Below are 26945 nucleotides of genomic sequence, written 5' to 3' on the forward strand. Positions count from 1 at the left end.
TATAGCGGACTATATACGCGATTTACATACATGATACCATGAAGCTGTCAGCATGCCTTTTTTTTTGGGCACCAAACAATAGATTCAAGTCCTTAAAAGGGATGCAGCCATCAAAGTCGCAATTGAGTTTGCAGGACATGTAGTAGTGTATTCTGAATAGGTATCTCGAGCTACAGAAGTCTACTTCGCGCCCTTCCCTTTCGCCTCAGTCTCTCCAAGTTCACGCACATAAATCTTAACCGTTCCTTCAGCCACGTCCTCTTTACCATCTTCAAAGCCAGGGCTCACGGCGATCGCCAGGTATTTGCCGTCACCGCTGAAATCCACCGCTGCGACGCTGGACGGGTATTTCTGATACTGTCGGATTCTCCTCTTAGCAATGCCGTCCCACAGAGCAACCACGCCGTCTCCACCGCCAGACGCAAAGGTTCCATGAATGGGGTGGAACGCTAGTGTGTTCACAGGGTATACGACATCAACCTCATCGGCCGTTTGCCGGTGGCACTTGAAAGCGTATTTCCGAGCTTGCGACTCGGGGGATGGATCGAACCACTCCACCGCGACCCGCCCCTCGATGCTCGAAGATGCGTAGCCGGCGTCATCGGGCATACATGCCACGCAGCGTGTCATAAACTTGAGACTGCTCTCCCGCCGTTGCCAGGGTTCAACCTCGACGACGTTTGGAGGAGCCGCGTCCGATTGGTCTGTCAGGATTGCTAGGGCCTTCAGGTCGTAGATGTGGAGAGAGCGCGACGCCATGGCGACGACGAGTTTCGTGGCGGTAAGAGACATGGAGAAAGGCTTCGAGGGGAGGGGGATAATAGCGGGTGCCAAGTCGGCTTCGGTGTTTGTGCGGTGCACGTGTAGTGTCGAATCCCACGACGCGGATATGACCAGATTGTGCTCCTTGCTGTAGACGACGCACCGCACACCAGCCTCGTGGCTGCTAAGGACTGTCTGTGTAGATGAGGCGACATCAATCCTGTTTGCCCATTAGCCAAAAAAAAATCCGCACAAGTTCAGAAGCTCAAATTCAAGCGTACTTTCGGACGTCCCAGTCCAAACCAGCTGTGTAGATCACATCCTCAGTTGCACCAAAACACACATCGAGCACCGGAGCACGGTGTTCAAACTTCTGTAACAGCTTCCCTTCCCCTACATTCCCATTCTCGTCTCGAAGATCATAAAGATACACATTCTTGTCCCATGACGACGCAACAATTCGCGTGGAGTTTGGATCTGGCGAGAACTTCAAAGCGGAGATAGCATCGGTCGGCGGATTCGCAACGGTGAATTGATCTGAGCCCTGGTCAGTATAGGTAATGCCTGCGTTAACGCTGCTGGAAACTTACGTGACGCCATTTTCCCTCAAAATTGTCCAGAAAGTAGCCTTCTTTATCCCCTTCTATGAACTTGTTGTTTGGTCGCCCGGCGTCATCGAAGCTTCGCGCATCAGATCATTTTCTGCCATCGCCTACCGCCATGATATATTGTCGCAATTTCCCTCACTATCTCCAACAGCTCGCAGGTACTTCTTCAACAGGTGCTTGTCGGAAGGCATATCTATCACACCGACAGCTCAGAATGCCCTTTGCTCAATTAGTTATAGGTCCCCCGGGAGCAGGGAAGTCGACATACTGCAATGGAATGCACCAGTTCCTGGGCGCCATTGGCCGGAAATGCTCTATTGTGAACCTCGACCCCGCAAATGACAACACGTCGTATCCGTGTGCGCTGGACGTCCGCGACTTGGTCACTCTGGAAGAGATCATGAGCGAGGACAATCTGGGTCCGAACGGAGGGGTGCTTTACGCTCTGGAAGAGCTGGAGCAGAACTTCGAGTGGCTGGAGGAAGGGCTGAAGGAGCTCGGAGGTAGGCTTGCGACCTATCGCGGGTGATATCTTGCATCGTCCTGGTGAAATAGAATACTGATAGTTTACGGTGTGAATTGATAGAGGACTATGTGCTATTTGACTGTCCGGGGCAGGTTGAGATCTTCACGCACCATTCCTCGTTGCGGAATATCTTCTTCAAATTACAAAAGCTGGGATATAGAGTCAGCGCTCCCGCCGCAGATCATCAATACAAGAATTCTGCTAACTCGTGCTTCGATAGCTAATCGTAATCCATCTCATTGACTCTTACAATCTCACATTACCCTCAATGTACATCTCTGCCCTCCTGCTCTCCCTGCGCGCCATGCTCCAGATGGACCTCCCCCACATCAACGTGCTCACGAAAATCGACAACCTCTCCAACTACGCCCCGCTACCGTTCAACCTCGACTTCTACACAGAGGTACAAGACCTGTCATACCTCACCCCACACCTAGAAGCCGAGTCCTCGCGGCTCTCCCACGAGAAGTTCGGCGCCCTCAACAACGCCATCGTCGACCTGGTGGAGGAATTCGGCCTCGTGTCGTTCGAAACGCTCGCAGTGGAAGATAAGAAAAGCATGATGCATCTCCTGCGTGTGATCGATCGGGCTAGTGGGTATGCGTTTGGGCCTGCCGAGGGCGCAAATGATACGATTTGGCAGGTCGCTGTGCGGGATGGCATGGGCACGATGGATATCCGGGATGTGCAGGAACGGTGGCTTGACGCGAAGGACGAGTATGATGAGCAGGAACGGATGGAGCTGGAATCCGAGGCCAAGGCCCGCGAGCAAGCAACAGGAATCGAGCCGGGACTTGGGCCTGAGCCCATGGAGGAGGACGAGCTTGATGCTGATCTCGCAAAGTTCCAGAGCTCGATGCCCGATAGTGGCGTCAAAGTTATACGAAAGTCATGATATGATCTTATCACAACCCTCTTTTGGTTCTATATGTACAATGTATTATAGGGTATCTCTAATAACGAACGAACAAAAAAAAATGTGAAGAAAAAGCAAAACACCTGACAATGCAGTACCCCCGAATAACCCACCCTCAATCCTCCTCCTCACTATCCATCACATCCTCATCCATCACATCCATCACATCCTCCACACCCATCCCCGCAGCGACAGCAACGACAGTACTCCCCTGCCCATCCAACCCACCAACCAACCCCTCCAAAACACCCACCTCATCCGCCCCCTTCAACCGCACAATATCCCTCCTCGCCCGCCGAATCGCCTCCTCCTCCACCTTCCTCATCGTCCCCGAAACCTTGACCACACGAAAAACACACGACCGCATGTTGATATTGCCCGAGCCCGGCGTCACGCGCCTCCCCGCCGCACCCGCACCCACATCCGGCACCTGAGACATAAACGTAAGCGCCGTCCAGACGAGTCGGAACGACGCGCGCGGACACCGGATGATAGCCGTCGACGTCGCGGGGGAGAGATACTTGACTAATGTATTTGCATGCATCAGAACAAACATAATCCAAAGAGGAGGGGAGTAGTGAAGAAAAATGGAGGGGCAGGAGGACTTACCACTCACACCACCTGCGCTGACGCCGCCGAGCCGTCCCATGCCCCAGTCGCCAAAGGTCTCTGCGACCTGCTCCCTGACCATTTTTGCGAGGAGGGCGGGTGTGAGCGCGTCGGAGGTTGGGGCGTGGATGCGTAGTTTTGCTATGGTACGGGATTGGGGCGTGGGTTTTGTCGTTGGTGCTGAGGGCCAGGAGGGTTCGGGGTAGAGGATGTCGAGGAGGAGATAGCGGTGTTTGACGCGGACCATTGTTGCTTTGGCTGGTGGGGTGTGTTGCTTTTTGTTTCTGAGGGTAGAGTGTCAGATGGGAAGATTGTCGCTCTGAAGATTGAAATCGTCTCTGTCCTTGGGGAATTGAGAGGTGAAGAAAGAATGACGATGTATGGAATTCTTTTGTCGCGATATCGATAAACTTTTTGATAGCAGAAGCTCGGACCACCCGGTGGGGAAGATTGTCTATATTCTAGCACTTATACTCCCGTAATCTGGCAAATATCCAAAGATCGGGAGCTCTTAATAGCTTTGATTTACTGTGAAAGATGGATCGAAATGTTCTTGAATTCTGTAATTCTTCCGTTGAATTCATCAGCCTATCGGCTAGTCATGCCACATATGCGCAATACAGATTGTAAGTTAAAAGAAATAGTGATAACGAAGAGGACCAGAACCAAATGCAATACAGGCCATCATAACTCCCAAACGTCGATGTGACGGATTTTATGACTCAAAACGCAACCTCTGCAGAATCGTCCAGCATGCTCTCACTGGCTTCCTCCGCACCAGAGAAATAAGAAAACGGTGTATTAAGAAGTAAAAGGGAAATTAAAGGTTGACCTCGACACGACCCTCAGCACCGCCCTTCTGCAGGGTGGGGAGCAGGTAGGTGATGTCATCCCAAGGATGTCTGTACAGACCAGTGCGCAGTCTCTTCTGGTCGAGGTAGTGAGCAATGAGACCGATGCTGCGACCGAGAACGAAGAGACCGTTGAGAACGCCCATCTTCATGTAGTCTTCCACTTCCTCGGCAGAGAAAGCACCGCAGTTGCGCATCAGATCAACGAAGCAGACAGCAACGCAACCGTCGACGTTCAGGATGAGGTTGTCCTTCTTCGAAGTGGTGACAGTCTCGACGGCAATGGCGTAGTCGAGCAGCTTGGTGCTGGGGAAGTGCTTCTTGGCGAACTCCTTAACCAGCTCGACACGCAGATCGGGGTTGTTACGAGACTTGACTCTGTGGCCGATACCGGGGACTATGCAGAAGTTAGTGAGTGCTTCATATAAGAGAATAGATCATGTCCACGAAAGGTGACTTACTCAGCTTGTTCTCCTTTCTCATGGTATCGACAAAGTCACGGGGGCTCATTCCCTTGTCGAACGCCTTGGCGAATTCCTCGGCGGCACCGTCCAGAGCACCACCGAAACGAGAACCGATGGTTAGGAGACCAGAGACCAGAGCGCTGATCAGATCCTTACCAGCACGGGTGGTGATGATGGTGTTCATAGCACCAGACACGGCAGGACCGTGATCAGCAGTGAGCATAAGAACCATCTCCAGGAACTTGCTAGCATAGCGGGGGAGACGGCGGCGGAACCACAGAAGGGACATGACACCACCAATACCAATGTCCTCCCGGAAGACATCGGAAATGGGCATACCGGCGTACAGGAGCTCCTGGCCACGGTCGTCGGTGATGGTCGAAATGAAAGCAGCGGGCTTACGGATAAGACCCAGCTCCTGAGCCCAAGAGTAGTCGATGGGGATCTTGGGAACAACAGGCTCGGGCTGAGGCTTGATGATTCCCTTCTTGACCTGGTCGTCGTACACCTGCTTGAGCAGCTGGGGAAGCTCCTCAAAGGTATCGGGAACATAGATGCCAGCCTCTCTCATGGCCTTGTTCTTGTTCACAGCGGTCTCCAGTTGCGAGTTGGCCGAGGCACCAGCGTGACCGAACTGGACCTCAGTCTTGAACATGCTAGCGCAGGTACCGATGGCCCAGGCAACAATGGGCTTGGTGATGGTGCCGTTCTTCACGGCCTCGATGACACGGTACTCCTCAACACCACCGACTTCACCGAGCAAGAGCAGGATCTTGCACTCGGGATCAGCCTGGTAACGCAGCAAGTGATCGATGAAAGTGGTACCGGGGTAACGATCACCACCGATAGCGATACCCTCGTGGACACCGTCGGTGTTCTGGGCAATGATGTTGTTCAATTCGTTGGACATACCACCGGACTTGGAAACATAGCCGACAGATCCCTTGCGGTAGAGCTTCGAGGCAACAATGTTGTCCATCATACCACCGGTGTTACCGATCTTGAAAGCACCGGGCTTGATACCACCGACGGTGGCAGGGCCGATGATGGTGATACCCTTCTCCCGGGCAGTAACCATGATCTCACGAGCGCGCTGCGGACATCATTAGCCCTTGGAATTATTGACAAATTGTTGTAGCAAGACCTACTCTCTCGGGCACACCCTCAGCAATGATGGCAATCGACTTGATCTGAGGGCATTGCATCAACTCCATGGTGGAGCTGTAGACGGAGCGGGAAGAGGCGAAGTTCACAACAGTGTCAACATCGGGGTGCTTGGCCATAGCCTTAGCAACATCCTGGTAGACAGGAAGGAGAGTCTCGCTGGTACCCCAGTACCTGTGATTGCGGGGTTAGCAGCGGTTTTGAGGAGGTTGTAAGCAACCAAGGTTCTTTCCATACATCTTGCTGACGAACTGGCCACCGAAGGTGTAGATGATACCGGCAACGGAAGGGGTGGTCCGCTTGCAGATGAAGTCAAAGTCGAGCATGCCCTGCACGGCTCTGGGCTGCATACCACTGTCATAGCCAGTCAGCTCGGCGTCCAATCACAAATTTGATTCCCAACATGACTTACTATACGAAACATCTCGTCTTGTTGTGGAAGAGGGAGTGGGTGAGAGGAGAGCGCACACGGCTGGGGGGGTCGAAACGAGTGATGTTATCGTTGGCGTTGGCACCGCCATTGGCGGCGCTAGCAAGAGGAGCAGTGATGGGCATGATGGCTAGTTACTACTCTATTCGTCAAGTGATGGTTAGCACATTGCTCTGGAGGAAACAATGCAGGAAGGACGGAATGGGAGAGCTCGGATGGTACCATACCTGTCAACAGAGCTTTGGAATTATTAAGTAGATCGAGAGGTAGTAGGTAGTAAGGAGATGGACAGGAAGAAAAGAGTCGCTTCGAATGATCAATGCAACTCAAGAAGAACAGCAGCCACGAAGGACGGAAGAGGATGGAGAGAGGAAAGAAGGAGGAGGAGGGTAGGGTGATGAAGTAGAAGAAGTTGAGATTGGAGAGATTGGGATTCAAGGGGATGATGGGGAGAAGGGACTAATCTATGTTGATGATAAGAACGAGATGGGAATCCAGAAGAAAAAAGGACCAGCAAGAGAGGGTAAAGAAAAAAAAAGAAAAAGAAAAATCCTAATAATGTCTGAATACTCGAAGAGAGGGGGGTGAAAAAACGATATCGGGAGCTGAGGGGAAAGCTGGAATTACAGTATGGAGCTCTCATCTTTCATACTTTGGGACAATACCTTACAGTAGTACCGTACCAATAATTACGAGATCGGGTATTACGGAGTCTTTTTTTTTTTTTTTTTTTTTTTTTTTTTTGCTGGGCGCTGAAGGAGACCAGTTGGGAAATGCGTGGCTTGATGGACTAATGAGCCTAAAAATAATAGGACTATACTCCGAAGCAGTGGAAGTGGCCACTCAGGCACTGACGATGTAGTCTGATTATTGGCATGGTTGCTCAACAACACGCAAGGCAATGGATCAATGGTCGGAGCTTTTGATGCTGATGCTGAAATGTGTTGTACAATAATAATGTATGTACACTGTACGGTAGACAGCCTAACCCAGCCTAACCTAACGAAGCATGCAAGCGGTGTACACTGTACTATGTACTATGTAACTATGCGGAGAAAGTCAGTCCTCAGTGTTGACGTCTACACTGTATGTTCTTCTCTCATGCCAATGGGATCTATCTGTCTTATCCACCAAAAGAGCTCTTGATTGACCCGAATACAAATGCGACATCCCTGAATTGACTCGGAGTCAACCTCGGGGGATAATCCTACTCCTTGAATCCCTCATCAATCCCATGATCCCGTCTACCTGATGGTGTTATGGATCCGGACTCTGTAGTACTCGGTAGATTCTGTACCTGGATGCAGAAGGAAGCTAAAGGACTTTTTGGTTGGGGCTAAGCGGGTGGAGCCTTACGGAGTACTGTGTAGATTGGTGATGGCGGACCCAGCAAACAGGACTACTCATAACTCACTACTCCGTAGTCACTACATTCTACAGGAGAGGCTGGAGAGTGGAGAGCCCCTCCCAACTCCCAAGCCTCAGGCTCCAAAGTCCAAACTTCTATCTTCTATCTGTAAAGTCCAGTGATCTGCTTCGTCCTCACTCCTCACCGAAAGACTTATCGCCGGACTCCGATTCCCGTTCTAGTACAGATGCACATGCCACTTTCCTCCGCTGGTGTTGTTCTGTTGTCAATGATTGTTGTCATCGGATGCAGTTGATTGTGACCGCTTCATTGTATACATGTGATTGGACAGGATCATTCTCAATAGAATCAATCGTATAAGAGAGAGAGAGAGAGAGAGGCCCATCATGTGATCTTGATTGATTGAATCTACAGAGTACGGAGTATAGTTATTGTACCTACGACCTAGACAGTATAGTACTAAAAGTAGAGTGTAGACAGAAAATCCTGACATCATAGGTTCTATCCCTCGATATTCCTCCAAGTCGTACCGATCAGAAAAAGGACTTCAAGTCTTGAACAGAAACTCCGTACGGAGTTATCTCCTGCTGGACAAACTGGATTATCTGTCCAAAACTCAACAAAAGTAGCCCGGGGGGGCGCAGATAACTCCCGGGGGATACCGTCCGGTGTCTGATCAACTCCTTTTGGAGGAGTTCAGTATTGAGTGTACAGCGTAGGGTGTGTCCTGCCTCTAAATACTCTTCCCGAGCATCCCCAACGGAAGCTCCACTTTGGGGCGCTAAAATTCGTCTGACAGTTCAGACTTTCTTTTGGTGCTTAGCGTCGTGGGTAGTGCGACTGTGCGAGATAGACCGATCCATTTGCTTCTACTGCCCCCACAGCATCTCAACAACTTGGCCCTTGTATCATGGGTATCGTCGTATTAGCGGTATTTCCGTATCGTACAGCTGGCCTGGTTCCCCGAGCTCGGCCTCGATACGGTACCTGACTGTGTAATTATGGACCAGCTCCCCAAAAAATCGTCTCTTTCCCCCCCCCCCTCTCTCTCTCTCTCTCAAGTTCCTCAGTCAATTATTGTTGGAATTAATATTTCTTTTATTTTGGCGACTCCAAAGTCTCAATCCTCAGCTATCACTGAATCCCCTCCTCTTCTCTTCTCTTCTGTTCTCCTGCTCTTGATTCTTCTTCATCCATCTACATCCTCCCTCCCTCTCTCCCTCTACTATATCCTCTTTGCTTGTCGAGCTTAGCAAAAGAGAAGAAGACCAATAAATAAAACATCTTCGACCCCTCTGTTATATCCTTCTGAACCAATCTCCCTCTTCACCTAATCTACATCTTCAATCTTCTCCTTTCACATACCTCTACGCTATCACCATGTCCGCCAAGTCGATTCTCGAAGCTGATGGCAAGGCCATCCTCAACTATCACCTCACTCGTGCTCCTGTCATCAAGCCGACTCCTCTGCCTCCTTCCTCCACCCACAACCCTCCTCCCAGACTGGCCTCCATCTACTTCCCCGAAGATGCGGCTGTCAAGGATGTCCTCAACCAGACTGAGGTCCTCTATCCCTGGCTGCTGACTCCCGGGGCCAAGTTCGTCGCGAAGCCCGATCAATTGATCAAGAGACGAGGAAAGAGCGGTCTCCTCGCTTTGAACAAGACTTGGGCCGATGCCAGAGAGTGGATTGAGGCTCGTGCGGGCAAGGAGATCCAGGTTGAGACCGTCACTGGTGTTCTGCGTCACTTCCTGGTTGAGCCTTTCGTTCCCCACCCTCAGGAGACTGAGTACTACATCAACATCAACTCCGTGCGTGAGGTAAGTTAACCTTGTCCTCTTTGAGAACTATGGAATGAGCCAAGCTGACATTTCTGGATACAGGGTGACTGGATCCTCTTCACCCACGAGGGTGGTGTCGATGTTGGCGATGTCGACGCCAAGGCAGAGAAGCTGCTCATCCCTGTCAACCTCAAGAACTACCCCTCCAACGAGGAGATTGCTGCTGCTCTCCTGAGCAAGGTGCCCAAGGGCGTCCACAATGTCCTGGTCGACTTCATCTCCCGCCTCTATGCCGTCTACGTTGACTGCCAGTTCACCTACCTTGAGATCAACCCTCTGGTCGTCATCCCCAACGCTGAGGGTACCTCCGCCGAGGTGCACTTCCTCGATCTGGCTGCGAAGCTCGACCAGACTGCTGAGTTCGAGTGTGGTACCAAGTGGGCCATTGCCCGCAGCCCTGCCAACCTCGGCCTGGCTACCGTTCCCCAGAATGACGGCAAGGTCAACATCGATGCTGGCCCCCCAATGGAGTTCCCTGCTCCCTTTGGCCGTGAGCTGAGCAAGGAGGAGAAGTTCATCTCCGACATGGATGCTAAGACTGGTGCTTCCCTCAAGCTGACCGTCCTCAATGCCAACGGCCGTGTCTGGACTTTGGTCGCTGGTGGTGGTGCCTCGGTCGTGTACGCCGATGCCATTGCCTCTGCTGGCTTCGTCAGCGAGCTCGCCAACTACGGTGAGTACTCTGGTGCTCCCACCGAGACTCAGACCTACAACTACGCCAAGACCGTCCTGGACTTGATGCTGCGTGCTCCCATCCACCCTGACGGCAAGGTTTTGTTCATCGGTGGTGGTATTGCCAACTTCACCAACGTTGCCTCGACATTCAAGGGTGTCATCCGTGCTATCCGCGAGGTCGCCCCTGTTCTGAACGAGCACAACGTCCAGATCTGGGTTCGCCGTGCTGGTCCCAACTACCAGGAGGGTCTCAAGAACATCAAGGCCGTGGGTGAGGAGCTGGGTCTCAACATGCACGTGTATGGCCCTGATATGCACGTCAGTGGTATTGTCCCTCTTGCCCTGCTGGGTAAGAAGACCGATATCAAGGAATTCGGTTCTGCTTAAAAAAGAAGGGGGAGGGAATTAACTTGTGTTGATTTGCGTTTTATTTTATTTAATTTTCTCTGGCCCTTTTTTCCCAGTTTAACCCCTTTTGTTCTCTTTTTTTTTCATTTTTCTTGTTCTGAACGCATGGCATGATACTGAAGTTTTCCTTTTTTATCGAGCGAGGACTGAACATACAAGCAGTATGAGAGATGAAACTGCATCGACAGGATCAAGAGGAGTAGCGGGTATCCGTTTGTTCTGGAGTCAACTGTTTCTCTTTAGACTATATTCTTGGGTGAATGCGAGGCATGGGCCTGCACAGTGATAGTCGAATTAATCCAATGATAACGATCAAGATGAAATTCCGATCCTACGATTGGGAAGTAATTTCTTTTATCGTACATTCTACGCAGTATTTTCCATCGCATCATGGTGAATAAAGTCCATCCATCCCGAAATCACTCACGTGACACCATCACCAGTATCAGAGTGAGTGTGACAGTACGACCTGACCCAGTAATACATACAGTATTACCTAGACCAGGTTCCTGGAGAGAGGGGACAGTGAAGACAAGATAAGCTTAAAAGCCAACCCGGGACTAAATTAAAGCCCAGGGTCAAGGTCCACAGAAGATTCCAAATCGCCATGCACCGTCGATCTGATCAAATTCTTAACTTTGTGGGAACTGGGATGGCGGATGGAACTCGAGCTCGACTTCCGCACGCCCGAAGGGAAAACGTGACGGGGGGCGCATTCCGAGGTGGAGGACCGGGGACTATGGGGACTGGGGTGTGGTCCGGCCGGGACGGGCCTTTGCAGATGAAGGGGGGTCTGTGGGTGACTGGGCTGGTTAGTATTTTGAAATTGGATGAGCTGAGTTTGTTTTTTTTAAAGGATTGGAGGTTATTGTTTATAGGGAACTTGGGGGTGTCTGGATGTGGTTGGTTGTGAGGATGGATGGATGAACAACGATGAGAGTGCGTAGAGAGTGGCTGGAAGTAGTAGAATAGACTCTAGCAGATTTATGTAGGCTCGTTCCCCTGGTTCGTTCCGTCTACGAGGGAGGTTGACTACAATTGTCGGCGAGGATAGTGAGGGAGTGCTCTTGGTCAAGCATTGACTTGATCGAAGAATCTGAGGTTGGAACTATAGTGTCCATCGGACGAAGGGAAGATACGATGGCGATCACCCTAGCGCATAATCTAATCTCGATGCCACATGGGTATGCGTTATCTAGCTATCTACCAGTATTTCATACTTAATGAGAGAGCCTGGTCTCCTTGGTTTGCCAGATAAATGGATTGAGAACTATGGCGAATGTTCCTTGCTGAAGTAACTTGGGTCCAAGGGATTAAATGTTCGCGGAAGTTTATGTCAGACTGGTGTCCTCCGATATATAAACTTGGAGCCCGAGGAACGATGGTCGTGCTTATTACAACATCGACTTCTATAATTTAGGAGTAATAATCTTATTCAAGCAATTCAAGCAAAGCAAGTCTTCTCTGCATCCCTATCTAATCTGATTTCAGCCGACTTGTAGACGGGGCTAATCACTGATCAAAACAGCTATATAAATTCAAGTTCAGGTCATGCAGCATACTGCACAGTAAAATGTTATATAAGGCCATTCTCAAATAGCGAGGACCGTAGAGAAGGGCCGTTTCCGGCTGGATTGGTTACTGCCGAATTAGGCGCCAGCAAACTTAGGCGTTCTCGACTCACCAGTGTGTTCCCATTATTCGCATAACGACCTGTCAATTCACGGTCATGAAACCGCTCAAACATCACACTGTCCTGCGGCAGGTTCGACATGCCAGTCGACGGACGTATGGGGCCTGGCAGGCGAGTTCGATGCTGGGGCGTTGCGTTGGGTATACCCCCTACCAGACACTATCAGTTCCCTCCACCAAGACAGCAAAAAGAGGAGGACATACGGTTTCTCAGATTGTTGGCGATGGCCGGCGGCGGCATTGCAGCGTTATGAGCCTTCTGGTTGACACCCTTGGAGCTCCCAGTCCCGCTTCTTTGATGTCGATGCAGTTGTTCCACCCCTTCGACATTGATAGGGAATGGATTGCTTTGACGAGATAGCGGAGTCTGTGGCGGCCGCGATATGTTCCCCGACTTGCTCAACCCTGATGGTAATGGTTGGTTTGCCGTCGTAGCAAGCGAGCCTAAGGCTTGTGAAACTGTGTCCGATGCTGCGGTCTGCATCTGCGATCTCATGGCACGAGACTTAAGTAAGTTATATAGATTTGTGATCTGTGCAAACTTCTTGCACTTTTCCCGGTACAAGTCAACAAGTTCCTGGTTTTTCTTGCGAAGCTGATCCTGTGTTGTCTGCATATCTAGACTATAGGTCAGACATAGGTTGAGTTGGAGAGAACTACAGTCTAAGTACGAACCATTCAGTCTATTTTGAAGTGTCGATATTTCCGTATTGGCATTGTGAATAACTCTGTCCATCTCCGTATTCAGCGTTGTGTATTTATCGGTCAGTGTCTTTCCGAGATACTCCTGATAGAATCTTCTTCGCGTCAGAATAGTGTCAAAGGTTGGTAGAGGGCATGGGACGACAACGTACATCTCTTGTGTTGTTTGATATGCCCAGAACGCCAATGCCCTGCTAGCGCATTCCATAATCGTGGTCGGATCAAGTCCACTCAATACGCTGGTCTTGTAATCTTCAGAGGGATTGAGGACCGTCGATGCAGCGTCATCAGGGTTGACAAGGACGGTCTGGCAAGCTGGACAGCGACGTTCGCCATGTGTGGGACGGGAAAGGCCAAGGTTATCTGCACAATGAAGACAAAATATATGCCTAGGAAGATCAGTTCTGGTTCAAACAACAATAGAGAGAAACATGAGAAAGTAAGTGTAGCTGGTCGGTTGATTTCACATACGAACAAGTAGTGACAACTGCTTGCTCTTTCAATGGAGTGCGGCATTTCAGAGCATTGCATCGTAGATAGAAATCCATAGCTCCTGCGAACAAAACGACCGAGAAATCAGTAAGGATGTAAATCCTCTGGACTTGGTTGGTAGGTGTAATGGGAATGGAGTTAGAACGCCCAAGGACAGAAGCCAACGGGAACAGGGTATGTGCCATTTGTCACCTGCAGTAGGCAGTCTGATGGTAAAGTAACTGGGAGCGCAATTGTTTGATGACTTCTGAGATAGAAACATTTTAGAGCGAATAGTGAAGAAGATTGCCAAGTTTGGGTATCTAAAGAAATATACAAAATGTTCCACGCATGGATCTATAGCCCTCGTAGAGTCTGAATTGTTTCCTATACTCAATCAATGACCGCGTTAGAAGAAGAAGGTATTGCCTTCGGTATCACGCCGCGTCGTGCGCATCTTCTCCTCAAACTCAGGTCCTGGTTCATACTCTCGCCATAAGCTGGAGGGAAAGATATGCTTGTTTCGTTCATACCACCGTCTATCGACCACCTTGGTTAGTGAAGGATCCTTATCCGCACCCTCCAATTGATCATTGTCCGGTCGCGACAGAGGATTGTCGGAGGAGGCTGCAGCAGCGGGCTTATCCGAATAGTCGAACAACAGGCCTCCCGTATTTGAGAAGCTCGGGATCCGGTTGGCTATGAAGTAGTAGAACTCGTAATGCTAGAGAAACAGTCAGCACAGATCCAGACTAGCGTTATCTCAAAGAAAGGCACATACGTGAGGAATTATTATCTCGCCCTTGACCAGCAGAAGGTCATCAACACTGATTCTGGCCCATTCGCGCCGGTTGTCTTTCCGACCCTTGGTCGCGCCGCTGGCACCACCGACGCCTAACTCGGCACCAACCTTGCGACAACGATCCAGAAACAACCAGACCGGGTCGCCCTTTCTAACTTTGACCGTTCCCGCAGGTATGTTCGTGCCATCGTAGAAGATAAACGGGATAAGTATCTCGGTGTTTTTGACTGCCTCCTGCATAGCCAGGAATTCTCTGCGGAGAGCATCCCGCGCTTCAGCCTCAGCTTTCAATGCCGCTTTTGTCAATGCTTTCGGGGGCGGTGGTGCGTTGGGGTTCGGTGTGATCCGCCGCGAAGAAGGCGCAGAACCATCATCCAGAGGTGTTCGTGACGCAGATCGGGGAATAGTCGATTCGCGCGGTGTTGCCGCAGAGTCGGCGCCAGTGTCATCCTCCTCGTCGTCACCAAAAGACAGTTTGCTCTTCGTGGGCGGCTTCTTTTTCTTCTTCTTTGAAGGCCCCTCACTGCGGGGCGTCGAGCTACTGTATACTTGCGATCAGCTTGGGACGGAGATGGAGAAGCTCGTGGCTTTGACTCACCCATCAGTTACATCGCCCCCCGATGGAGTGGCACTCCTTGAATTACCGGAAGTGACTCTCCCAAGCGATTTATCATGCGCTTCTCGTTCCTTCTGCTCCAAAACCTCTGCGCGACGTTTGCGAAAGTCGGAAAGATGGACTAGACCAACGGTTTGCGACTTGAGGAGTTCCTCTGCGGAGACAGTCTGGCTGGTGAACGACCGTGGTGTCGAATTTTGGCTGGGTTGTTCGGAAGGAGGCATCGTGTATGTATTTTCTATATGCTAGATCAAATCAAGCTGTTTGGACGAGTCAAGAAGACATTCGTTTGTCCAGAAATTGAATCCCACTGGAAACGACTGACGTACGGATGCACGTGACCGGTACTGATTGAAGGTCCCCGAAGCAATGCTTGAAGTCCAGAGACCGTGAAAAAACACTGGAGAATCGCGAATGAGAGATTGATATTCTAGGAGTTCTTCTATTTAAAATCGAGTGGATCATCATCCAGTATTCTGGCATAGGAGGTGAAGATCTAGTAGCAGTAGAGCAAACATGCCAAACCCGGCCTCCCGTACAATCTCCGCATGGTCGCAGTAAACAGCCCGAGATCCTGTCATTCTGCACTTTTCAATATCACGATTCCCTTGGTTTGCAGTTCAAAATGATGGACGAAGACGAAGACGATTTCTATGATCCTGCTGATGCGGTACCCGTGAACCGGACGCAGAATACTCATCAAAATCAATTAGACGATACTTCCCAAGAAGTCAATGATGGGGAGGAGGAAGAGATAGAGGTGGAAGAGGACGAGGTTCGCTTGCAGCGCGCATGCATTGCCTTTGAGTAATGGCTGATTTCCTTTTCAGGATGATTTCAACATTATAACGGAAGCTCCTCCAGATGCGCCTCCCCCAGAAGTGTGAGTCCTCGATTGTTCAGTGAAGTTGAACCCGCAGCATCTCTAATAAAAGGATAGACCGCACCCTCGTCATGCCAGTCTTCGCGCGGAACCACAACGGCCTTCTTCGGTAGACTCAACAGGAATATCAAAGTCCGTCACACCTACAGTAACGCCGAAGATTGAAGCTGCCACCCCGGTACCCGCCAGCGCAAGACCAGCAGTACCCCAAAAGCCCGGCTCCGCATATCCCCCTGTCCACGCGTCGACGATCGACGTAAATGCGAACCCAACCCATCCTGCCACGGGTAAGCCGATCATGTCGACAGATATGGATACTGATTTCCCGTCGGAAGACGACAAACCATGGAGACGACCGGGCTCTGACGTCTCTGACTATTTCAACTACGGATTCGACGAGTTTACCTGGGCAAGCTACGTTCTTAAGCAGCAAGAGCTGCGCAAAGAGGTGGGGGATCAAAAGAAACAATTAGAAGACATGCAAAGCTTCTTGACTATGGGCCTACCTCCTATGCCGGGAGCTCCTCCAGGCGCGGGGGCACCTCCAGGCAGTGCGCCACCACCTATGCCAGGCATGCCCGGTATACCAGACATGTCTCCCGATATGATGCAGGGCATGCTGGCGAGCATGATGTCGCAAGGTCTTGACCCGTCATCAATGGACCCCATGTCTTTCATGCAGCATGCACAAGCCATGATGGGTGGTCAATCTGGCGGGGGTGGACAACAGCAGGGTCAGCCTGGATTCGGTGGCCAAGGCCAAGGGCCCGGGTTTGGAGGGCAAGGTGGTGGCCAGCCTCACATGGGCTATGGAGGCTACGATCAAAGAGGCGGATTTGGGGGCAGGGGACGAGGAAGAAGATGGTAGAGTGCGAGGTTGATATCCTCTATTACGTTCTAGTGATCATTTTAATTCCCGAGGGAGTAGTGTTTGGAATCAGGGTCGGAACTGGCGGCGTTTGAATGTAAAACAATCAACCTGAACATTTTCCATGGGATTCAGTCGTTGGGTCAACGACTCTGAAGCTGTTGGAAGCTATTCGAAGCTAGCTGGGCCGTCTTTCCCCCGGAGAAATGGAGCCACCGTAGCCATTATAGCTGCAATCAAGCCCGACGCTCTGCGAAGCCAAAGTAATATTTGCTTCCCAAGTAAATATAGGCCTGAAAACCTCTTAATTTTATTATGAGGAGGTCCAATCCCATCTGTTGCCGATGATGCTGGCGCCAGAAGAATTCGGAGCGGTTCCCTCGGCAGTCTTGCTGGGAGCTGTCTGGTCTTGGCATTCTGGAAATTTCTCGCGGCCCGGCGAGCCCAGATCTTCTTCCCCCAGACGGACCGTCCGAACATCTTCTTTTCTTTCCTGCTCTCCACGTCCACACGACCTCGATAATCTCTCCCACTCCTGCTCAATCAACCCAATCCTTCGTGCTTAGGACTCTCTCGTCACACCCTTAATCAAAATGGTACGTTGGTTTTAGCTTATTAGGAAGCTCAGAAACTCCCGCTTGGCACCATCATGACAAATTTCTCTCATCGGCTCTCCGTCAAGCCCTACTCACCTGCGTTATTGAGATATCAATTTGCTAACATATCTGTCTTGTTTCTCCTAGTCTATCCTCCGCAACATCAAGAGCCTTGCTCCCCTTCTGGACCGCGTCCTGGTCCAGCGCATCAAGCCCGAGGCCAAGACTGCCTCCGGTATCTTCCTTCCTGAGAGCAGCGTCAAGGAGCAGAACGAGGCCAAGGTTCTCGCTGTCGGCCCTGGTGCTGTCGACCGCAACGGCCAGAGAATCCCCATGTCTGTTGCTGCTGGCGACAAGGTTCTGATTCCTCAGGTATGTGGTGATCCTCTACGGCACCTGCTTCCGCGTCTTCCGATGCGTCTCCTACGGGCAATTTGAAGCTATTTGCGAGCTCAATTGGCTGACCTTTCTTTCTTCTTCTAAACAGTTCGGTGGCAGCCCCATCAAGGTCGGTGAGGAAGAGTACACTCTCTACCGGGATTCTGAGTATGTTTTCCCTTCAAGCAGCAGACCGCGAATTCGGGGACCAATACTAACACTTTCCCCAGGATCCTTGCCAAGATCAACGAATAAATGAGACGAGACTCCTGTCGTCCTCTTGAATTGTTTCTTTTCCGGTTACGTTTTCGGGCGGAGACGCTCTAGACGGTTGACGTGTATTATACCATCCAAAAACCATGATTCCACACCTTCGAAAACACTATAATCATCACATATTTGAACGTTAAAGATTGGGAATACACAGCACTTTTCGCTGTATCCTTCTTCGGACCGATCTTGTTTTTTTGCTCCTTTTTTGCATTTATTGTCTGAAAGCGTGAAATGACCTTTTTTCCTTTGGCACATTAACTATGATGTACTTCTATATCAAGCCATCGTCCGTAATCGCGCTTTTTATGGCGCGATGAAAGCGAGCAATACCAGAATTGATAATCTCCTCTCACTTTGATTCCCGCACCTTGTCCATCGACAGCTTTGATGAAAATATGCTCAAATATCTCAACAATGACCTGCCATCTCTCAGCCTTGATTCGAATTCGACGTGTCCTGGGTGCACGCTTATATTTCCGTATTGACATCAAAGTTGAGGGCACAGTCGCACTGCCAATCCTTGTCAAGAATATTGTTGACTCTCCCCAGCAGTCTGCCACCTATCAGCTCACCGAAGATCTCGCTTCTTTGCGCCGGTGACATCTCTATGAACCTGGAAAGGCCCTTTCCATGTCCCTTTTCCACAGAATCCCACGCGTTTCTCCCATCATCTGTGCAGAGCTGATAATGGATCTCTTGTTCATCTTCTCGTCTCATTCCCGCCAGGACTGCCTGCGCAGCGTATGGATTCAGCCCAGCCTGGCGAAGGAAGAGTTCCCAGACAGTTGTCCTCTCCATGTCTTCCGGGCTGAGCTTGCTTTTCTGGCTGGCATTGATCGGTGTGAAGTTCGCAAGGCCCACAGTGCTTACGGGAAGTCGAGCCATATGCTTGGTTGCAAGCGAGAGAACCCATCCAGCGACAGTCTCTGGGGTGGAAGATAGCAGGAGTGGACAGATTGTCGCGTAAGCGGACAATGAGTTGCAGAACGCGGTCAATGACGCGATGGATGCTAGCACCCTCTTATCCGCTGTTGGGCCCGGTTGCTTGGCCTGCGACTTCCTAGAGGAGCTTGTGTTTTGGCAGATGAAGATGTAGATTCGTTCATACCGCGGAGCGAGAAGAAATATGCGTTCTCGAAGAGGAGAGTTGATGAACCCGATGCCGGTCAGTTGTGGATGACTGAACTTATGCCCAGGTAGGTATAGTTGGGTTGTTGCTTGTGATGTTGTGAGAATTATCCCGGTGGATGGAGAGATTATGATGTCTGCTTCATCTTGTGGTGTGACATTGTTGCTCATCGAGGAGGTTATGTGCTTGCTCTGTGGCAGATTGCTCGGGCCATTCTGGTTATAATCTCTATAGATAATTCCTGGCGGGTCTATCATTCCCTCGAGACAACGCACGAGTCGCAGATGACTCTTGAGTAGTGCAGTTGAGAGGAACAGAGTATGTCGTTCTCCCATCGGTTTCTCAAATTGAGGTTCGACAGGTGATTTGTCCACGGTGTCTGATTCGTCTGGTTGTAAACGTGGGATCGCGCCAATTTTCGTTTGATGTGACGGGCTGGATCCAGTCTCGATTGATTTTTCCACAGCGAAATAAGGGCTCTGCGTGGGTACAAGGCGTTTACCGCTGCGACCCCTCAACTCCATGAAAGCAGCCAGCGAACCTAGTGATATGGATGATGGTGGTGCTGGTTGCTGTTGCTGAGTACCAGGGCGAGAAGTCTGGGATCGGTTCATACTGTTCCTTGCTTCATTTCGAGCCGGATCCCAAAGTTTCCGTTTCTTCTGTGGTAGTGGCTGCTCGTCTGCGATGGAAAACTTGCCTGCGAAGCATAGGGTGTTATTTACTGACGCTGTAGCACTATCGACGGCCTTGACGCGGCCATTCTCGCCCTCCCGAGTTTGAGCAGATGGTTGCATTTGACTAATAGTCTGCTCTGAGGTATTCTGATTATATTGCTCCGTGACCATTTCAATCATCGATATATCTTCTGATGTATCTGTTTCAATAAACGAATCAATAAATGAACATTCAGTATCCTCCAGAAGTTTGGACTCACCTTTGTTAAGGCACCATGAAGAACAGCCATAAGGGTCTAATCCAGCAGGACATTCTACGTCCTTCAGATCTACTTCATCTCCATGCAGAGAGTCGCAGGCGATGGTATGAGATTGATGATTTGTTGATAACGGGTTTATAGCTGGTGTGTCTGCTTCTGCTGCAGCTTCGTCTGCAAATCCTCTGACGGTGCTGTCAAGGCTCGTGCTTTCTATTGTTCGAGGAAGATGTTCATTTATCCCCTCGCTCAGGCGTTGCTCGAGGTGGCTCGATTCCCCTGGGCTCGCTTCTTCAAGGCAAGTGCACGGTGATCCATCATGAGGGAGCGAGGAGGAGATGCAAATGTCTTCATCATTGGTTTTTCCTGCACCTTGACAATTCAATTTATTCCATATTTCACTGGTGCTGTTGTCTTGATTCGTCTGCGCCACATGGCCAAGTTCAAATTTTGGCGTACTTCGTGTGCAGCCATATATTCGAGTGGTAAGACCGGCATCAGATGACTCTGGACGTGAAGGTCGCTGCTCTATACTTGCAGAAAGCTCGATCGAGGCAGGACTGGGTAGCATCTGGAATTCTCGCTGGGGTGAAGGACTTCTATATACTGCATCGTCTGTTCCCATTGGAACAAGATCATCGGGGTCTATTCGAGTGGGATGGATCTGTATAGATGCAATCGCTGGCTTAGTATAACCTAAACCGCAAAATGCAAGGTTTGCAAAGCACATACCTTTCGAGGAATCGTGGCTAGTAAACCATCCAGATATTCCAAAGAGGGATTCCCCAGTCTGATGACATCTTGTAGGAGCACGAGTGATTGCTTGCTGCAGTTCACCTTCTGGCGTCTGTTTGAAGCCTTGATCTCCTCTGCTGTCTTGACTATAGTCTCCGGGCGAAACTCCAAGGGCTCCTCGACAGGCAACAACTCCACATCCTCAGTATTGTACGAGGATTGAGGTCTAAGGGATGCTAAACTAGTTTCATGTTCCAGATTGAAGATGGGTGGCTCCAGTCTAAGCTGGTTTATACGGCGAAATGCCTTTGTTTGCTGCTCAGAGTTGGATTCAAATGTTTGGGTCTTCACATCTCGGATCACAGTTGAAAGAAATCGGACACCATCCTTCTTTACGTTGAGTTTTTCTTCGCGAATAGTCTTCTCGAGGGACTGTTGGGTATTAAAGAGGTATTCATCGAATGCTTTGTGTCTATCTTCAGGTAAGGTAGGATTTTCGAGCGGTACTTCATTGATTTGATCAAGATATTCCGAGGGCCTGATTGATGTGAAGTCACTTGCTATCCCGTGGAATCTTGCATATTCCAGTAGTGATGGCTCGTGTTCATCTGACATTGAGAAAAAGAGACGATAGAATATACGATACAATGGATGGTACTTTTTACACTCGGAAAAGGAGAGGCGAGGGTATCTTGAACCCCATACCTCTGGCCGCGCACGTGTCCTATCGAATCATCCCGACTGTCAACAACTGAGCATCATGTCTACTCAAAGAATCATTCCAAGCGCTAAAGGGCTATCATAGAGATACTACACTTTAGCAAAACTGGTGACATCCGTAAGAGTTTCTGTACAGGTATTCAATCACTATCGGCTTCAAAGTTGGGGTTGTTGGAAACAAAGTCAATTAGTCTACTTATATTAGAGGAATATGTCCCAAGCTTGAGTAGAAAAAGTGTGTTTGATCCAGCATTACGTATCCAATGAGCTCCAGAGGAAGGGACCAGCCCGACCTCAATCATTATAGTTGGATTGGCGAGAGCCATCCTTGTTCACGGGGGGCAGACCGTAGTATTTATTATACTCCTCCTCTTGGGATTTGCCCTCTGGATTCAAGTAGGGACGTTCGCCGTGGCAAGCCACTCGGACAGCGTGCCGACGATGGGGAGCAAAGCCATAGGAAGCGGAGTGATTCTATTTAGCTAGTCAGCGACAAGGACCAAAGGCACAGATTCTCAAGCGTTAACTCACTGTGGTTCGATTATCCCACAAGGCCACATCATCCTCGCCCCATTGGAAACGAACATGGGCTTCTTGCGTGGTCGCGATGATTTCGGTGAGGTATTTGATGATGGCATCGCTCTCTGTCTTGGGGATACCCACGATCTTGGTCACGAAGCCAGGGTTGAAGAAGAGACTGTTCCAGCCAGTCACGGGGTTTGTGCGAATCAGAGGATGCTCTGTGGTCACTGGGTCGCGACGAACAGTCCGACCAAGGGCTCGCGAATCTGATGCCTGCATGTTCGCTGAGTGAAGGGCAGTCAAGCCCTTGAGGTAATTTTGCATATGTGATGAGAGTGCGTCGTATGCTGCGTATTGGGATGACCAAAGTGTATCACCGCCACCTCCTCGCGGAGGTCCTGTTAGGACCTTTAGTGATGTATATGATGGCGGCTGGACCTCGTAGGTCACGTCTGAATGCCAGAGAAAGCTAGGGGGGAATAGTGCTCGCTGGTCACCGGCGTTTTCTTTGGTGTAGACGACGTGGACATCTTCCAGGCCCTTCTTCTTTGGTACAGCTGTAGTGGCATGCTGAAACACTATTAGGTTCCTGACAGGCGACTAATGGCTCCGATCGTTCACTCACCTTGTGCAATGTCCCGAAGTACTTCCCCAGTTCTCGCTGGGCTTGTATATCAAAGTCCTTCTGGTTTCGAAAGAAGACCACACCACGAACGGCAATCAAACGAGCGAGATCGTCCCTCTGCGCATCGTTGAGCTTTCCCAGGTTGACTCCACGGATCTCAGTCCCAATTCTCGGTGTGTAGTCGAAGATATCAGTGGCATCTTGGAGTAGGTTGCGGAACTGCGGGTCCCCCCGCAGTCCTCTATCTTCGTATGGGATGCCCTTCAAGGCCTCCCACTGGATGTCTGGAAACGATGGCAAGAGGTCTTCATAAGGATAGCTTTCGTGGTTCTTGACTGTGGTGCGTCCTGGCTCGTAGAGGAATTTGTTGTGCTGTGTAGTCGTATCCTTTTTAGGGACAGTAAAGTGACGATGAGTTGGGACAACAGCTGGTTCTTCCAGCAATGGTGCCATGGTTGTGATCAATGGGTGTCGATGGTAGGCGAGAGGCAAAGAACTATGTATCTCGAGTCGACGATGCAAGAGTAATAGCCTCGTTGCGAGATCCCAGAAAACTTATGAGTCGAATATAAACAGATTATCTGTAGTTTCGAATCATCGAGAGGTATTTACAGCTACGTACTATATATATGGAAGTCGTTGCCTGCATTATGATTACGCATCCCCCAGGTTCCAATAGTAGGGGGGACCCGGGGATGGCGGAATGGCGCCATCGCGATGGAGAATCACCCAACTGCTCGTCAACCCCCTTAGCTCTGTGGACCGTCAAATGCTTCCGGAATCCGAACAACAATGGTGAATAGACAGAGTTAGGAAGCCTGGAGGTGGATCCGACTGAAGCAGCGCCATCATGAGCAAGCATCACGTCACATTGCTCCCTCGGAGCCACAATGGCGAAAGCTGAGATTCAATGACTAAGTTGTCACCATACAAGACCCTTTTCTCTGTGAATACTGAATGAATTGGAAAAGTTTTATTGCTGAACTATGGTCATCATACGGGGAAGTAGACGCATCTTACAGCTTAATGCCCGTTGATCAACCGTCGTTGAAACAAGGTTAGCGACGGCGTCGGGTGTGGCTGATCATCTGGTGTGCGATCACGCAACTCCGCCCTTGTCTTGCGTGCAGACTGAAGCAAGGCAAGGTTCTGGTTGGCTGGTCAGAATACTATTGTCGAGATGATCATAATTACTGAGCTCCTACATATCTTCTGACTTCGACACTTAGAGCATCCCAATAAATTACTCAGACAAGGCGGGGACAGTGTAGCAAATAAAAACAGAGAATGTTCAAGATAACGCCTTTTGATCTCGCAGATAACTGAACGCCGGACCTACTCATGCTGAAATACAAATCTTCCTCAGAGTGATAACGACTCGAGGTTCACCGCGATATACAAAGCAAAATCATTATCCCAACTAAATCTGTCGTGTATTGAAACTTTCAACGCCGAATCGACCTGCAGATAGATAGATTGCATGCAACATCCCCGATCCATTGTTAGTGCATCCTGCCATCTCCTGATGGCGGGCCCAGTACCACTTCTTGCACCTGTTCTGAGACTGCGCCGAGCCGACTGGCAACACCGAGTATGCCAGTCTCAACATCTCCAAGCACCACGGCAAGATCGCTGAGGATGGATCTCTGCGTTCCAGGGGCCGGCCCGTCTCGGCTCCGTGACGCCACGAATTCGTGGATCTGGCGATTCAACGTAAGCTCGATGCCGTGGAGATGATCTTCGATTTCTTTCAGGTTGCCGGTGTATCGCCCGAGCACTGTGCCCATCTCATCCGAGCGTTGAGAGAAATAGTCGACAAGATTGACTGGCACACCGTTGACAGAGGTGGCCGAAGATGGGTCAGTCTCTACATCATCTGGGAGCGCGAGAGTATTCTTGCGCGTAGACCGCAAAGACTGCCGATCCGCCCCCTTCTGATCCTGAGCAGACCACCATCCTGCGCCACCAGAAGACTGATATTGCAGGGGGAGTTTTAAGGTGTCGATAGCACGGAATGCAACCTGCGCCTCCGCTGCGTCGCGAGAGACGAGACTGCGCAGTTGATCGATATCACGAGCATCATTCTCCAGGGCATGCTGCATGGTTTCGAGCTTGCCCTGAACGAAGTCGACATCGTTGGGAATTGTCTCGCCTTGGCTTGCAATGGTAGGAAGCATGTTGGAGACCTCGTTGCATAACTTAATTTGAAGGAGGACATAGTTATCAAACCTCTCCAGTTCCGATTTGATCTCATCGGCGCAGCTTTCGAACTTGGTTGTCGGCAAAAGGTTGCTGAGATCGACTTTGACCCCAGGGACCACTGTTCCCGTTGTCCCTGTCTGTTGGGTGGTCTGTTGTGGCGCTGTAGCGTTCTGGTTGCCGAATAGCGATAATGTGGGCTTCTGAGCCTGTTGCTGTGATGTATTGGCCTGGTTTCCACCACCGCTGAACACACATCCACAATCAGTAACTGAAGATTCGGCATCGCATGTAGATCAGATTACTCACAGGAGACCACCGCCAGTTGTAGTGGAGGCACCCAAGCCGCCAAAGAGAGGTTTGGATTGTATTTGGGCCGTAGAGCCAAATAGTCCTCCACCGGTGCCTGCGCCTTGTGCAGTGGTATTGCCCGCACCAGCAGTTCCCGAAAACAACCCGCCGGACGAAGGCTGTGCGGTCGCTGCGGGTTTTCCAAAGAGACCACCACCTGTAGTGGTACTCTGCTGCTGCCCGCCTAAGCCTGAGAACAGGCCGGAGCCAGAAGTCTGGGATTGTTGCGTATTCCCACCACCAGTATTTCCGAAGAGGCCACCGGCTGGCTTAGACTGCGCATTCAAACCTCCAGCATTCCCAAAGAGACCACCCGGCGTGCTTGTTGCCCCTGGTGTAGCTGTAGATGAAGTAGTTTGAGCATTAGCTCCGCCACTACGCGCAGAATTCTGTCAGCTTGGGTTCGACACATTGGTAAAAGCGTTGTAATTCTTTGGGCGGGATTGACAAAGTCCCAAGCGAAATAACAGGGGATACATTAAGATCGCCGGTAAGGGCAAAGATCACACGAGAGATAACACTGAAGGCTAGAGCAGAGAGCGAATCACGACTTACAACAATGAGTTGGCGGAGTTGGTGTTTATTGACAGGCCGGTTGAAGGTTTTGCGGAAAACATGATGTTAAGAAGTTGCGCGCCCAGAAAAAGAGGTTATTAGAGAAAAGGCTTTGAGCCTTGAATAGAGCGCCAGGGGTGGGCACTACTACGTCGAAAGTGTGTCCTGGTAAAAAAAAAACAATAGACGTCAAAGATATTTCCTAAAGATCGCAATTGATGATTTGAGCCATTGCTGCGTTGCAGATATCGGAGCTATCACTTGGTTACGGAGTGGTGGACCAAAAGGGAAAGATTCACCGGCCCGGTGTTTTTAGTTGCCGTTAAGGATACAACTTCAATAGTGTTAGTTTATATGGCTGTTTTTGAGCTCTTAGGGCCGTCTCCATCACCTGGATAAATACACAGTGATCCCCTGTTCTCTGGATATGGTCAAGATGCTCCTGACATTGGCTGGATATATATAATATGCCGATATCAGGTTGAAATGTGACTTGCAGGCTGATGCGACTCCATATTCTGTAGTTTAAGAGTCCCCTTGTCGAGTGCATTCTTTATCTATAGTATTTTCACTTCCATACCCTGCTATCTTGGTCCTTGAGTTTAGCGCCGAGAAGTCTGTCACATTCTGCCTGTTTCACTATACAAGTGTTTGACAAAGGGTGAATTACCGAATTGCTGCTCCTGCCCTTTTTTCCGGTGATATAAAGACTGTGAAGTCCAACTTCCTCAACCTCAAAAGTCTTCAATCAGATCCTCTCCTGCTGTGTCTGGGAACTTTGAGTCTTTTAGATTGAGTTTGAACCTGAAGGCTTTTTCCATACACTGCTCTGGAATCCAGCCTTCCACCATTCTGGACCAAATGGACGAGGTCAACCATAACCAAACTCCAGTATGCGTGGCTTCTACCCCAGTTGACGATGTACGAGATATGAGCTCTCGTGTCAAGTCAGCGACCGCTGAAGCTCAGCATATATCTGCTAAGGCTGGTGAACAGGAGAGTCGCTTACCTCCGTACCTTAACTACGTGAAAGGCATTGAAATGTAGGCCCGACACTATCATTTCATGCATGATTAGCGGATTCTTGCTAAAAGCTCTGTTCATAGGTCTCCAGATGGCACCACACTCTTAACAGACTCTGTGGATCATCATATCAGAACTTATATCCTGTAGGTCATCTTCAAGGCTTGGTGAGAATCTCGAACTTATCAAAGTAATAGACCACCGGATTTGCTGGAAGGAGGGCCATCTGCGCATCAATTACATCCAT

General features: G+C 50.1%; 12 protein-coding genes across 12 annotated transcripts, besides 6 other annotated features; 4 read left to right on the forward strand and 8 right to left on the reverse strand.

Annotated features, from left to right (window-relative positions):
• Positions 1-180: 180 nt before the first annotated feature.
• Positions 181-1362, reverse strand: ACLA_084350 (WD40 repeat domain-containing protein; the record flags this gene model as incomplete). The annotated part of the gene is made up of 3 exons (XM_001268165.1): positions 181-982; positions 1044-1299; positions 1353-1362. The coding sequence occupies 3 exons, from the start codon at positions 1360-1362 to the stop codon at positions 181-183; spliced, it is 1068 nt and encodes a 355-aa protein (XP_001268166.1).
• Positions 1363-1584: 222 nt separating this feature from the next.
• On the forward strand, positions 1585-2791 carry ACLA_084360 (GTPase GPN2; the record flags this gene model as incomplete). The annotated part of the gene is made up of 3 exons (XM_001268166.1): positions 1585-1873; positions 1957-2057; positions 2117-2791. 3 exons carry the CDS (start codon positions 1585-1587, stop codon positions 2789-2791), a joined length of 1065 nt encoding a protein of 354 aa, XP_001268167.1.
• Positions 2792-2927: 136 nt separating this feature from the next.
• ACLA_084370 (Rpp14/Pop5 family protein) lies at positions 2928-3668 on the reverse strand (the record flags this gene model as incomplete). Its single annotated transcript, XM_001268167.1, has 2 exons — positions 2928-3337; positions 3422-3668. 2 exons carry the CDS (start codon positions 3666-3668, stop codon positions 2928-2930), a joined length of 657 nt encoding a protein of 218 aa, XP_001268168.1.
• Positions 2941-2981: a microsatellite.
• A 573-nt stretch (positions 3669-4241) lies between the features above and the next one.
• Positions 4242-6455, reverse strand: ACLA_084380 (putative ATP citrate lyase, subunit 1; the record flags this gene model as incomplete). Its single annotated transcript, XM_001268168.1, has 5 exons — positions 4242-4669; positions 4734-5829; positions 5885-6074; positions 6138-6254; positions 6313-6455. The coding sequence occupies 5 exons, from the start codon at positions 6453-6455 to the stop codon at positions 4242-4244; spliced, it is 1974 nt and encodes a 657-aa protein (XP_001268169.1).
• Positions 6456-7044: 589 nt separating this feature from the next.
• Positions 7045-7073: a microsatellite.
• Positions 7045-7074: a microsatellite.
• Positions 7075-8058: 984 nt separating this feature from the next.
• Positions 8059-8078: a microsatellite.
• A 767-nt stretch (positions 8079-8845) lies between these two features.
• Positions 8846-8879: a microsatellite.
• A 200-nt stretch (positions 8880-9079) lies between these two features.
• aclA (putative ATP citrate lyase subunit (Acl)) lies at positions 9080-10603 on the forward strand (the record flags this gene model as incomplete). Its single annotated transcript, XM_001268169.1, has 2 exons — positions 9080-9520; positions 9584-10603. 2 exons carry the CDS (start codon positions 9080-9082, stop codon positions 10601-10603), a joined length of 1461 nt encoding a protein of 486 aa, XP_001268170.1.
• Positions 10604-12200: 1597 nt separating this feature from the next.
• ACLA_084400 (uncharacterized protein) lies at positions 12201-13695 on the reverse strand (the record flags this gene model as incomplete). Its single annotated transcript, XM_001268170.1, has 4 exons — positions 12201-12466; positions 12521-12934; positions 12992-13407; positions 13490-13695. 4 exons carry the CDS (start codon positions 13693-13695, stop codon positions 12201-12203), a joined length of 1302 nt encoding a protein of 433 aa, XP_001268171.1.
• Positions 13696-13898: 203 nt separating this feature from the next.
• On the reverse strand, positions 13899-15131 carry ACLA_084410 (FAM50/XAP5 family protein; the record flags this gene model as incomplete). The annotated part of the gene is made up of 3 exons (XM_001268171.1): positions 13899-14213; positions 14271-14814; positions 14890-15131. The coding sequence occupies 3 exons, from the start codon at positions 15129-15131 to the stop codon at positions 13899-13901; spliced, it is 1101 nt and encodes a 366-aa protein (XP_001268172.1).
• A 401-nt stretch (positions 15132-15532) lies between these two features.
• fip1 (cleavage polyadenylation factor subunit FIP1) lies at positions 15533-16671 on the forward strand (the record flags this gene model as incomplete). The annotated part of the gene is made up of 4 exons (XM_001268172.1): positions 15533-15682; positions 15738-15790; positions 15848-16459; positions 16524-16671. The coding sequence occupies 4 exons, from the start codon at positions 15533-15535 to the stop codon at positions 16669-16671; spliced, it is 963 nt and encodes a 320-aa protein (XP_001268173.1).
• Positions 16306-16339: a microsatellite.
• Positions 16672-17307: 636 nt separating the features above from the next.
• ACLA_084430 (GroES family chaperonin) lies at positions 17308-17891 on the forward strand (the record flags this gene model as incomplete). Its single annotated transcript, XM_001268173.1, has 3 exons — positions 17308-17334; positions 17402-17626; positions 17742-17891. 3 exons carry the CDS (start codon positions 17308-17310, stop codon positions 17889-17891), a joined length of 402 nt encoding a protein of 133 aa, XP_001268174.1.
• A 482-nt stretch (positions 17892-18373) lies between these two features.
• Positions 18374-21318, reverse strand: ACLA_084440 (uncharacterized protein; the record flags this gene model as incomplete). Its single annotated transcript, XM_001268174.1, has 3 exons — positions 18374-19911; positions 19972-20632; positions 20701-21318. 3 exons carry the CDS (start codon positions 21316-21318, stop codon positions 18374-18376), a joined length of 2817 nt encoding a protein of 938 aa, XP_001268175.1.
• Positions 21319-21717: 399 nt separating this feature from the next.
• Positions 21718-23023, reverse strand: ACLA_084450 (TauD/TfdA dioxygenase family protein; the record flags this gene model as incomplete). Its single annotated transcript, XM_001268175.1, has 3 exons — positions 21718-21897; positions 21955-22515; positions 22571-23023. The coding sequence occupies 3 exons, from the start codon at positions 23021-23023 to the stop codon at positions 21718-21720; spliced, it is 1194 nt and encodes a 397-aa protein (XP_001268176.1).
• A 1049-nt stretch (positions 23024-24072) lies between these two features.
• On the reverse strand, positions 24073-25737 carry ACLA_084460 (putative nucleoporin NUP49/NSP49; the record flags this gene model as incomplete). Its single annotated transcript, XM_001268176.1, has 3 exons — positions 24073-25015; positions 25079-25495; positions 25676-25737. The coding sequence occupies 3 exons, from the start codon at positions 25735-25737 to the stop codon at positions 24073-24075; spliced, it is 1422 nt and encodes a 473-aa protein (XP_001268177.1).
• Positions 25738-26945: the final 1208 nt, after the last annotated feature.

The sequence above is a fragment of the Aspergillus clavatus genome, genomic scaffold, assembly GCF_000002715.2.
Source record: "Aspergillus clavatus NRRL 1 1099423829806 genomic scaffold, whole genome shotgun sequence".
NCBI lineage: Eukaryota > Fungi > Ascomycota > Eurotiomycetes > Eurotiales > Aspergillaceae > Aspergillus > Aspergillus clavatus.